This window comes from Nicotiana tabacum, chromosome 9 (genome assembly GCF_000715075.1).
Source record: "Nicotiana tabacum cultivar K326 chromosome 9, ASM71507v2, whole genome shotgun sequence".
Lineage (NCBI taxonomy): Eukaryota > Viridiplantae > Streptophyta > Magnoliopsida > Solanales > Solanaceae > Nicotiana > Nicotiana tabacum.
In genome coordinates this window covers 119,253,697-119,266,064 of record NC_134088.1, presented here as the reverse complement: position 1 = coordinate 119,266,064, position 12,368 = coordinate 119,253,697, and the positions used below count along the sequence as shown (strand labels likewise).

The 12,368-nt window shown below is 31.9% G+C and overlaps 1 protein-coding gene and 1 non-coding gene across 2 annotated transcripts; one reads left to right on the top strand and one right to left on the bottom strand.

The window, feature by feature from the left end:
- Window positions 1-3,718: 3,718 nt before the first annotated feature.
- On the top strand, window positions 3,719-11,048 carry LOC107796248 (uncharacterized). The gene is made up of 8 exons (XM_016618999.2): window positions 3,719-4,102; window positions 5,894-6,001; window positions 6,101-6,748; window positions 7,443-7,513; window positions 9,395-9,850; window positions 9,937-10,020; window positions 10,108-10,205; window positions 10,681-11,048. Exons 1-8 carry the CDS (start codon window positions 4,096-4,098, stop codon window positions 10,751-10,753), a joined length of 1,545 nt encoding a protein of 514 aa, XP_016474485.1. The 5' UTR covers window positions 3,719-4,095; the 3' UTR covers window positions 10,754-11,048.
- On the bottom strand, window positions 11,027-11,128 carry LOC142164400 (U6 spliceosomal RNA). The gene has a single exon (XR_012695172.1). It is a non-coding gene; the product is annotated as a U6 spliceosomal RNA (small nuclear RNA).
- Window positions 11,129-12,368: the final 1,240 nt, after the last annotated feature.

Sequence of the window (12,368 nt, the reverse complement as noted above, 5' to 3'; positions counted from 1 at the left end):
ACTTTGATGGTTGAAAATTAGCGTCTGCGCCCATAGAGTTTTAAAAATTGAACTTAGATCCTAAACTTTCCATTGTTCTTAAATAGTCACTTCCTTCCTTTTTAGTTGTCATGTTTTCCTTTTCAATAGTCAATTTAAACAATCTTTCAAGGATCAATTTAATATTTAAAAATTATATAAAAAGTACTACAAATTACTATTCTTCTCATGTCAATACATTCAAATGTTATATTTTTTAAATATTGATCAAAGTTCACATAGTTTGAATTTCGAGAAACAAAATATGACAATAAATTTGGAAAGAATGGAGTATAAATGTGTGTCATGCTGGTTTTCGATTTTTAGTTTGTTCCCAAATGATCCTTAGATATTCACTTTGGTCTTTAAGTGACCTCAAAATGGTTGTTGCTGGATGGGTATTAGTCGATTTGGCGATTCGACAATATGTTTATAAATATGCTAAATCAATAATAAAACCAATAAAATATCAGTTATTGGATATCAATTAATCGGTTCGATCATAACTATTCAATTATTGATTTATCCGATAAGACAAGGTAATGCCTTAATAATCAAGGAGATAACAAGATATTAATATTTTTTTTAATCAGAAGCTTTATAAGTTTAGAAGATGGATATAAGTAATGCCTTAACCGATCAACTATAGAGGTTGCTGGTTTTTAACAAATATGGGCATGTAATATTCTTTTAGCAATGATATTAAAGCTTACCTAAGGTAGCTTTTACACCTAAGAATAAAATTATTATTAATAAAGCTTATTGGGGTATCTTAAATCGTTAATTAGGTAAAATGTTATTTAATTAACCAAATAACCCGATATTGATAATTCAATAACGTATTTTCAATTCGAACTATCGTTTCCTTTAGTTGTTGCTAAGTCAATTTCATATCTTTTGCTTTATGTTTTAGACACCTACAATATGACAAATCAAGAGAAGAGAATAGTGACAAAATTGAAGTATTTAATTTCTGAATACAGTGAATGCATGATTTGCATTTACTCTGTGAATCTAAAGAGAGTTTCATCTAATTCTTATTTTAAAAAAATTGATTCAAAGTATACTAAATACATTAATATTTTTTTGTGTGTACTAGATACATTAATAATTAACCTCTAAAATCAACATGAAGATTAATAAATATCTTATTTTGTTGGTATTGTCAAACAAAACCCTTTTCCTAAAAAAGAAAAACAAGCCCCCCTTCACGGTGTGCAAAATTGAAAGCATTTAATTCCCAAAAAAAAAAAAGTAACTGTAAAAATCAATAATTCTCTTATTCTATAAGTGAGAGTTTAGTAGCTTTCGGTCAACATGTCTGTTTCACTACAAGGGTATTTCCGATATTTCACACTTTATCTGCTTTATAGGTATTGTACATGTTGATAAATTTTCAGGGGCCACATGAATTTTTCACGCCGCATGTTCGTGACAGCTTTTTTGAAATGGCCATTTCCTAATCACGTGGGTCCCTCAACAATATATAACAACTTTTTTTATGATCTCTTTTTGCAGCCACGTTTACTGCCTATACCCAACCCTCTTTTTCCTCAATTTCCGTATCATTTTTTGTGCAAATTTTTATATTATTTGTAGTTATAAATAATGTATTGTCAAGTCCCAGAATCAAAATTCATTTCTATGTTCCTTGAAAAGCTTTTCATAATGCCTTAGTTTTTTTTTGGGAATTTAACCTTTTAAATTTTTTACTATCCAACCCTATTTCTCATATAAAAAGGATCATTAAATTTTTTACTATCCAACCCTATTTCTCATATAAAAAGGATCACCTTGTTAACTTTTAAATTTCAAAGTTATTATTCATTCCAATTTAAGGTCAATTTTTGTTGGAGTAAAGAAAATAACAGTATACGAACCTAATACAGTGGAGATAATATAAAATACTTATTGTAGTAAAGAAAATTACTTTTTCTTAATAATAGATTACTATAAAAAATATAACATCATACATAACTAGGGGTGTACATGGACCGGGTTGGTTCGGTTTTTATCAAAACCAAACCAAACCAACTATATAGGTTTGGATTGGTTCGGGTTTGTCGGATTTTCGGGTTTTTTATTACTTAAATATTATTTTAATCTTACTTTGTTAAATATTTGGTAGGTAAATATATATTTAGTAAAAATATAAAAAATTGACAAACATATTATTGATTAAAATATTCTTATGGGAGAATTCTATTAGTAACACATAATAGTTTTTTTTAGGCGTCTAACAATAATTTTTTGTTGATGTACACTTTCAGGTTAACCGAATTTAGTAATTAAACATAAAAATCAATATGATACCTAAATATTAATAATCACTTCACATTCGAAAAAGATATAAGAATTTAATAGATCTTAACATATGATATGAATATGGAAGAACAAAGAAATAGACGTATTTCAGTAACACTTGATAAGAAAGTGATCATACAACCCATTATTTAAGGTCAATAAAAATGGAGCACTTCATGTTCTATTAAAATTTATTTCCCGCAAGAGAATCCCAAATATATCTAGATATTTTTTAAAGAAAATTCTATATAAAGTCTTAAAAGTATATATATAAAATATATATTTATATGTCGGTCTGGTTCGGATTTTTTTACTCAATACCAAATTAAATCAAACCAAACCTAGTCGGATTTTTTAATCAATTTTGTTTGACTTTTCGGTTTGGTGCGGTTTTTCGATTCGGTTTGTACACCCCTAATACAAACCTAATATTGTAGAAGTAGCAGAAGATATTCATTTCCAAAGAAGCAAATATTTTTTATTCAACAATTTGTAATAAAAGTAAAATGAATTAGGCACACATATTGATATGAAGATTAAATTCTGAAATGAACAATAAGCAAGCAAAGTTCAACAGTTTAAATACAAGTATTATCAAGCTACATAATTATATCTTATGCAATTTACTGTAATATTGTTGGAGGTATTAGCTATTTTACAATGATATTAAAGATAGATTCTCTAATAAAGTAGAAGAAGATCATATACATTATGCTAATATTATAAAAACGGAGCAAGTACTTACTGGATTTTTACATAAGAATAAAATAGACAAAGAAGAATTTAATTGGGATCCAGAGGGTAAAAAGATAAAATGACAAAGTACTGCTTAGGTAACTATCTATAATTATAGGAGTAGAATTTAATTATGATATTAATGAAAGGGAATTATTACCATACTGAAAATATAAAATAAAAATTAGATATTTTGATCATTATACAATGTCATTATCGTTCTTATAAAGACAACGAGAATAATATAATTATAGTTTTATATAGATTTTAGTCACATTTTATTATACATCCTTTTTCCTTTGAAAAAAGTGCCTAACACAAGTTAGTTTATGTATAATCTTGTAGGGTTTGAATTTAATTTTTTGTAAGCATTCAATAATATTTGATTAAGGTTTAGAAAAAGTATTTGAAATTGAAATTGAAAAAAGATTGTGCATTATATTTGGACATGAACTTGACTTCAATACTGAAAATTTGTGACTAAAAATCATATTTATTTCGTAATAAAATTATTAATTAATTAAAATTGTTTAATTTTTTTATTTGAGGCACTATCCTTACTAGTAAACAAAAGAAAAGGGGGAATTTAGGAAGTATAGCGCTATTTATTTATTTTGCCGCAATAGTAAAGTGAGTATTAAATTCAGAAAATTAATTGAAAATACAGAGAGAGAATACGAACGTGTAATAAAGAAGAAAAGAACTCAAAGCAAAACAAGCAAAGCAAAACCATAAGTCCATAACTTCTTCCCAGTGGCCATTTAATTTTTTCCTTTATTTTCACAACAATTCTCTTACCCTTCTGATAATAATTCCTTCTCTAATACAGATTTGTGTCAAATTACAATTTTATTGATTTTTTCTTTTGCATATACAAATCTATTTTTTCCCCAATTTTTTCATCTGCATAAGATGCACAAAAGGGTGCTTCAATTCTTGCATTCTCCACCTGGAAGGTATTAAGGTTTAGTCTTTGAGGTGATAGAGCAACGTATAGAGGAAATAAGGAAAACCCCAGAAAAATTTTGGTGAAAAATCATGGAAGGTATAAAAATTTGACCTTTTTTTTCCATTACAGATCAAAATTTAATTGTAATTGGGTGTTTTACCACTGTGTTGGATTTTACGATTTTGGGCGTTTTATTGGTTTTAGAAATATTGAGTTCTGTGTGCAGTTTTAAGTTTTGTTCTATGGGTAAATTACAGTTTCTGCTTTGTTGTGAGTTTAAAGTTTTGCAATTTTTAGTTCTGTGATATTGAGTTAGATGTTCTTTTTGGTGATAAATCATAATGAAAGGTATCAAAATTCTACCTTCTTTGGTTACAGATCAAAATCAAATGTAATTCTGGGTGTTTTACCACTGTGTTGGATTTTGCAATTCCAGGTGTTATTAGAAATATTGGGTTCTGTGTGCTGTTTTAAGTTGAGGTCTATGGGTAAATTACAGTTTCTGCATTGTTGTGAGTTTTAAGTTTTGCAATTTTTAGTTCTGTGATATTGAGCTGATGTTCTTTTTGGTGATAAATCATAATGAAAGGTATCAAAATACTACCTTCTTTGGTTACAGATCAAAATCAAATGTAATTCTGGGTGTTTTACCATTGTGTTGGATTTTGTAATTGTAGGTGTTTCTTGGATTTTAGAAATATTGGGTTTTATGTGCTGTTTTTAGTTGAGTTCTATGGGTAAATTACAGTTTCTGCATTGTTGTGAGTTTAAAGATTCTGATATTGCAGCTGATGAGCTTTAGGTGTTCTTTTTTGAGAGATCGATCGTTGGATTTTTGTACAGTGATTAAGCCTTGATGTTCTCTTTAGTAGAGAATGTTGATATCTGATAGTTCATGGTGTATAAATATTGTAAATCATGCTTCATGGCTAAAGAAAACAATAAAATTAAATAACAATGGTATTGATCGGAATAGATATAGAGGATTCACATAATCTGATCAGGGGTTGGGCGCAGTTGATTGATGATCGATTAATAAAGGTTCCAGATGATTGGGCAATTTGTTGATTGAATATTCCTTTTTACCTTGAGATTACGTGCAATGTAGGTATTTTGTGGTTTTGTGTGCCTTTTAGGGGGTGGGGATTTGAATGTTTTGCTGGCATGCAGATTACCTTATTTGTAATATGATATTTGCAGTGTTCTGACAAAGGAGGTGTTAATTGGTTATGATGATAGGGAATGGATTAAATTTGGAATTAACTTCGAGTGGTTGAAACTTGACTCCTGATTAAGGAAAAAAAAAGTGGTTGAAACTTGGGATGATGATGGTTGAGATTGCCTTTTTTCCCCCTTTCTATGCTAGGTGCATGACTAAGATCACTGGTTATCAAGTACGTAGTGTATTTGAATTGGGGAATGCCCCTTTCCTAGTACTGGAATTCACTTATAAGTTAAACTCAAAATAAATTATATGGATGTGCTAAAGTGATATAGCCAGATGTGACTAGAGTCAATTCAGATGAGATAGGGAGGAGTAAGTAATGAACTACTGTTTCGTCTTTTATACCTATCACCTTCTGAAGTGCTCCATTATCACAAAATTGTTATACATGATCCCCTCCCAAAGTCCCTTCTTTTAAATGCTTACTGGTTACTATACCAACTTCAGTCTCTAGATTCCTTGAGAAAAAGTTCTTTTCTTTTTTTTCTTTTTGGTTTTGGATTCTTGATGTTTCATATAATAGTTATGAATTTGGTCAATTTATATACGAAAGCAAATATTATTTCTTTTTGAAGTAGAATCCATTATTGTTGGAACAGTTAATAGTCCTTATTTCCTGCTTGGATAATAGTTAAATTATTAAGGCTGTCAACCTTTTGCAGATTTATGTGAAGTGCATTCTGAAGACGATAAAGGCCACCATGAGAAAAACAAGAAAAGAATAATCAAGACACGTGCTCAGGTCGAAGCCCTAGAGAAACTTTATGAGGGTAAGAGATCGTATTTACTATTTTTTGTTTTGCAGTTAGCTACTACATCATACCTGTTGTTCCGGACATAGCAATAAGAGAAAGCTTATTAATTTTCAGAACACAAGTACCCTACAGATGAGATGAAAGCTGATCTGGCAGAGACATCGGGATTAACAGAAAAGCAAATTTCTGGTTGGTTTTGTCATAGGCGGTTGAAGGACAAGAGGCTGTCAAAAGGAGAAATATATGCAAATGGAAGACAAGATCGTTCAAGTGGCGTCATTCAGGACCATGGCAGTGGATTTAGACAGGATTCTTGTGGTAGCACCAAGCAAGCGGATGATAAGAGATTTGATCATCGGGAAGTTGAGAGTAGAAGATTAACTGGCCCAGAATTCTCAACTGCAGAGGTGACATATGAGGTTGGCACTCATTTTAGAGGGAAGTCTAATCGCATGGATGACGCATCTTCAAGAAGTAGCTCTTCATTACGGAATGAATGTTTTTCGCAAAATGCAGAATCATATGATATAGCAACTTCGAGATACATATCGCAGAATTTACCTACTGACTTTAAGGGTGTAAAACCAAAGAATGGCCCATCTGGGTATTTAAAAGTAAAGGGTCAGGTAGAGAATGCTGCAATTACTACTGTGAAGAGGCAATTGGGGAGGCACTACCGACTGGATGGTCCAGCCCTTGGTGTTGAATTTGATCCACTTCCACCTGGTGCTTTTGAATCAGCAGTGCCAAATCCTGTCAATGGTGAGGTCAAATGCTTGTTTGTTTTTTGGTGTTTTGGTTATCCAAGTTTTACGAGCCTGTCTGGAATTACTCTCTTTTTTTCAGCTCGTATGCCTTAATCTTTCAAGAAGATGCCTCCTTTTTTCTGCTTTGCCATGCTTAGTTCTTATTCAGTGGGGCTGCTTACTTGTTGTCGTGTATCATATTTTATATGAATACACAACTTTTTGTCTTATCAAAGTTTTATCTTAGAAACAGGATTATGCTGCCAGCTATGTTTTGCTTCAGCTTTCGTTGCGTCTTCCATATATTGGGCAATAACTGTTAAACTTATCTTCTTCACATCTGAGGGGATTAAAATTGGAACATTTTTCATTATTTTATCAACTATGCTGAGCACTTTATTATACACATGGAATTTTGTTTGTAAAATTATTCTTAGGCATTAGTCCATGGTGTATGATATTGACATAGATGTCAACCTTGATTCTGTATTTACAATAAGAGTTTGATGGATTTTTCATGCTGAATTTCATGCTGAATGTCAAGCGCTTATTAGTATGTCCAGTATCACCTCAACTCTGTTATATATCTGCAAGTTTATATTCTTAATGTTACATTTCTTGGTTGTATGTCTGAAATATGGATTCCCAAGTAACTTAGTTTCCTGATACAAAGCATTGCTCACTGATACTGTGATATGAATGTTTCACAGACCCTTGTTATGCTACTGAACCTGTTCCAGATTGCTCACCAGATATGTCCAATGTCTACAGGCGGTCAAATGTAAGTGGATCTTGCCGCATTCCTCTTAATTAATTTGGTAAACCTCAATTTAAGAATTTCAGAAACGTGAACGTTCTGCATATTCCGCTGTCTCTTTACATCTTCTTGAGTTGAGGGTCTTTCGGAAACAGCCTCTCTACCCTCTCTACTCCTGGGGAGCAGGGGTAAGGTGTAAGGTATGCGTACACACTACCCTCCCCATACCCCACTTGTGGGATTCCACTGGGTTGTTGTTGTTATTGTTGTTGTTGTTGTTGTGAATGTTCTGCATATTGCACAAGAATGCTTAATTTGTTCTGTCAACTCAATCAAGGATCTAAGGAAGTGCCATATTTAGAAGTTTGTAGCAAAACTGCACAAATTTGTGTATAATTCACTGTACTTCAACTATTGTGTGATATGGAATGTTGAAACATATTTGAAGCTTGCGGTGGTAAATTCTTAGATGGTGCATCTTTGATGGACTAGATTGCCCTTTTGATTACTGGTATGGTGGCCAAAATTATAGATTAGTTATTATCTCACAAAAGCTTGTACAAATTCAATAATATTTTTCTTGGCTTGCATCTTTGGCGAATTAGAGTGCTTTATGGTTGGATTATCGGCCCAAAGTTTCTAACTGACCAAAACAAAGTTCTTAAAAAGTGTGCATCCAATATACACGACCTAACTATCTCTTCTATGCATTTACATCTTCTTCTTTTCTTTTCCTTTTTTGATAAGGTAAGATAGATATGTATTTGCATCTTCTGGATGCTTATTAATGAAATATCTTACTTCATCAAAATAAAAACTTGCTCTTTAAATATTACTCCATATTTTTCTTCGTTTTTTAGAATTTTTCTCTTCCTTTTGTCCATGAAGAGAGGCTTGTTTCAACTGGACTATAAGATACCAGATTGGATCTTTCATGGCAAAACTATTTTAAATTGACAGGGGTTACTATCTTCAGCTAAAGATGGTTATATCTGTGGTCACAGTGGCGTAGCCACATAGAGTGAAGGGCCCTCATCGGAAAATTATACTATGCTATATAGAAATTATACTGTTAATATATGTAAAAAATATTTTTTATACATATATATTAAAATTGAACCTTGTATACCCTTCGCGAAAGTTCTGGCTTCGCCACCCTGCGGACTTATCAAACTAAGGATCGTTATAGCAATGGAAACTTTTAGCAAAGGAATGGAAGGTTCTGGAGGCTGCTTCGGTGTTGTCGATTTCCTTTAAACATTATAGTCCCATTATTTTTGATAAAAATAATATAATACACTTCTAAAGTTATTACCAGTCTAATCACTTTGTTACAAATAAAATGCTTTTCTCCAAGGGATTTACCAGTACTTGGTGTAAAGTACCAGATTAGATTCTCTATATCATGACTAACCTTCTCCAAATTCAGTGGAATTACTGGCCAAGAATAAAGATTAGTACATTAATGGACTCTTTAGCAAAGTAAAGTAAGGTTTTGTAGGCTGCTTGAGTTCTATTGATATTCTTTTGAAATCAGCTCTGGTATGAGAATCATGCTTTTGAAAGTTTGAAAGTGATGGTTGCACTAATCAAGAGAATTCCTGAATTCTTACAGAAAGGCTGCTTTGTGATTACACCAGTGATTTCGTTTGTCACTTACCTTTCTTGGGAATCAATAAATAGTCTGTACTCTGAAGTAACCTCTGTCTTAGGAATAAAAATCACTCCTTTTTATATACGTATCTTTTAATTTTTAGGATGGACTAAAACAGAATTGTGCTTTACTTGTTTTTTAGGGCCACTCATCTTTCCAAGTTACCATATAGATCTTACTATCTGAACCAAAGTCTCGTGATATGTGGTTTCTATAATTATACATATTTTGTTTTTGCATTGCCCCATCAGGGACACAGATCCAATTCCAAGTCCAACTCGCATGATTCTGATCTGGATGGTTTGAGATTCAAAAGAAAAACCAATTCCGCTCTTCCTGAATATCACTTCAACCTAAAGCCTAAGCCGAATTCCTCTGAGCATAATGAATATCCTAAGTGGAACTCGTCATTAGACATGTATGAAGGCCCTGCAAGAAAAATTGCAGCTGACAGCAGAGACAGCTGTAAGTTTATGCTCAAACATGGACGTGCAGAAATTAGAGCTAGTACTGGCTCGAGCAATGGTCTTCGAAGTCCTTATTTTGGAAAAGTCAACGGGGAGCAATTGAAACCTCGGTTCAGTAGCCACAGTGAAGTGAGCCTTAAGGCTGTTGAGAAGGAACATTTTGATTGCAAGCCTTCTGATTATAAGGGAATTAACTATCATAATTTTGAGGGGAAAGAGCTCCCCAAAATAGTGGAAAAGGTATAGTATAGTACCATATTTGCTTTATGTTACGTTGTTTTGTGGTTCAGCAAATCCTGATACCTATTTCTTGAAATAATATATAGGATCACATCAGTGGAAAAAGGACAGCAGTTGATGAAAACCACGATCTAGTTCGTGTGAAGGTTCCGCGGCACAATGAGACAAGGGTAAGCTTTATGGTTGTTTTTGGTTAATTCTTGCAATTTCCTTTTGGTTTGGACATGCTTATGGGTTCTCTAAATTAAAATTTAAAGGTTGTACATCGTCCAATGGATGAAGTTCCTGACCATCAAGAGTACTTGAGGAGAGCACCTGTGGTAGAAATTCCACTGCAGACAAATCACCGGATAAGGTTAGACCAACTTAAAGAACTTGATCTTACACCACTTTGTATGCATGAATTTGCATCTGTGACTAGATGTCATATTTACTCTTTGAATGCCTTCTCTTATTCAATTTCGAATTTAAAATGGTAATTTGATGTACAGAAGAATATATGGCTGTCCTTCTCAAAATATTTTTTTTCTCAAAAGGAAGAATATATGGCTGTGTGTCATGCCATCTTAGAACTGATTTAAGACCTTTATTTGCTTATCTTGGTCCATCTCTAGAAGGTTGATTCATGAACAAAGTGCAGGCTAATATTATCTAGTACATGTGCATTTATCTTCTCGGCAGTTGCTAAGTTGTGATGTTATCTTATCGAATTTCCTACCTGCTATGACCAATTATAAGAGCAAGGTGTTACGTACTATTTTGCAAGCAAAAACCAAAGATTTTGTAAAATTCTTTCTGGTTAGCAATGACTCTGTTTGTGTTTGCTATAGGACTGCTGCAGAGATGCGCCGTAGCTTTAGTGAAGATGATGAAACAGAAGAAACGAGTTCCTTTGAGGATTAAAAGATTTGATATTGACTGAAGGAAAGTAACAGGTCCATTAGTTAGGGATATTTGTTGGATTTCTGCGTCGATAGGACTCCTTTGGATTTGTACAGTTCAAAAGCAACTTAAATTCGCTCGCCTGTATTCCATCATGTGAAGAGATCCTTCAGGGCTTGTATAGTTCAAAAGATTTGTATCCCATTTTGTAGCTTGATGCTGAAATAGGAATACTATGAGTAATATATATTGTCAATTGTCATTTTGTTTTGAAGTAAGGTACTTCCTTTATATAGAAGAGGAGACCATTTCTCTATTTGTGCGTGTCATCCTTGAACAGAGGCCATGCCTACTTAATCTATATCGTTCCGATCTTATCGGAAACCTCCCTGCAGTTACTGCTACAGTAGCTTGATGATCCCTTGAATTGGATCTAAGTAAATGCAGCACTATCATTTCATTGAAGACTCTGTATCCTCAACTTTTTTTTGGGTCATATTCGTAGTAGTGCTGCGGAAATTGCCTCTTGCAAATATGCAGCGTAAAGTTGTAAATTAGGAATATTTACAAAGCAGGAATTAAATTTGGGTGTAATTGTACAATTTGATATATTTATCTAGTCAAGTAATTGGGTGTAATTAAAGGGGTCAAATTATATTATTCAATTCTCAAGTGGATGTATGAACTGGTGGTAGTAATTACAAGCTAATGTAACTCTTAAAGAAATTATTTTCATTTTTCAAATATATTAAGTACTGCTATTATTTTAAAATTATTTCTCTTCCAATTCTCTTATCCTCCCTTTTCAACCTTACAATGTGTTGATTATGGTGTGTTTCCATATAATTTTGTAACTTCTCATATTTTGCTTCTTTTTTTTCTTTTTTTCTTAGTCGTTAAACACAATTTTGTAGTTTACTAGCTTTATTTTCTATCATTAGTATAAATAATTTATAAGAAAAATACCTTCAAAATTCATAACTATTTTTTTAATTTAAAAATACAATAAATTATAAATTTCATATTGTATTCATATGAGTTTGTAGAAAAAGTTAAATTCATAATTGAAGATTTTATAATTGTTTTAAATCAAGACATTAATTATTTGAAAGAAGTCAAGTTAAGTAATTTAAGATACCAATTATTTTTTATGATATTATTTATTAATTTATAATTATTTAACATATTTTTACGGCAAAATATTTGTTCTAAATACCTCTTAGTTAATTACTTTTTTGATATTTATGATTCACATACATGCCATATCATAAAATTTATCCACATGTTAATTTGAATTTTTTGTATTTAACTATGAAATTACACTTGTCCGATCAAACATAACAGTAAAAATTACATTATAATTACATTGTGGCAAACAAACAGATCATTGTAATTATTATATTGTGTAATTACCAGAGTGTGCAATTATTACCCTAATAATTGAAACGGTCAGATAATTACACATGGCTTTCCAAACAGGACCCTTAGTGTAATTTCTCACCATTTTTATAATTTAATCTATTTTTAGATGCTATTATCTCTTAAGCTGTTAAAAATTAAAAATCGTGGGACTTATGCTTGCATCAGGCATTTAATCTAATCCAAGATGGCATCAGGCATCTATTCTAGGTAATAA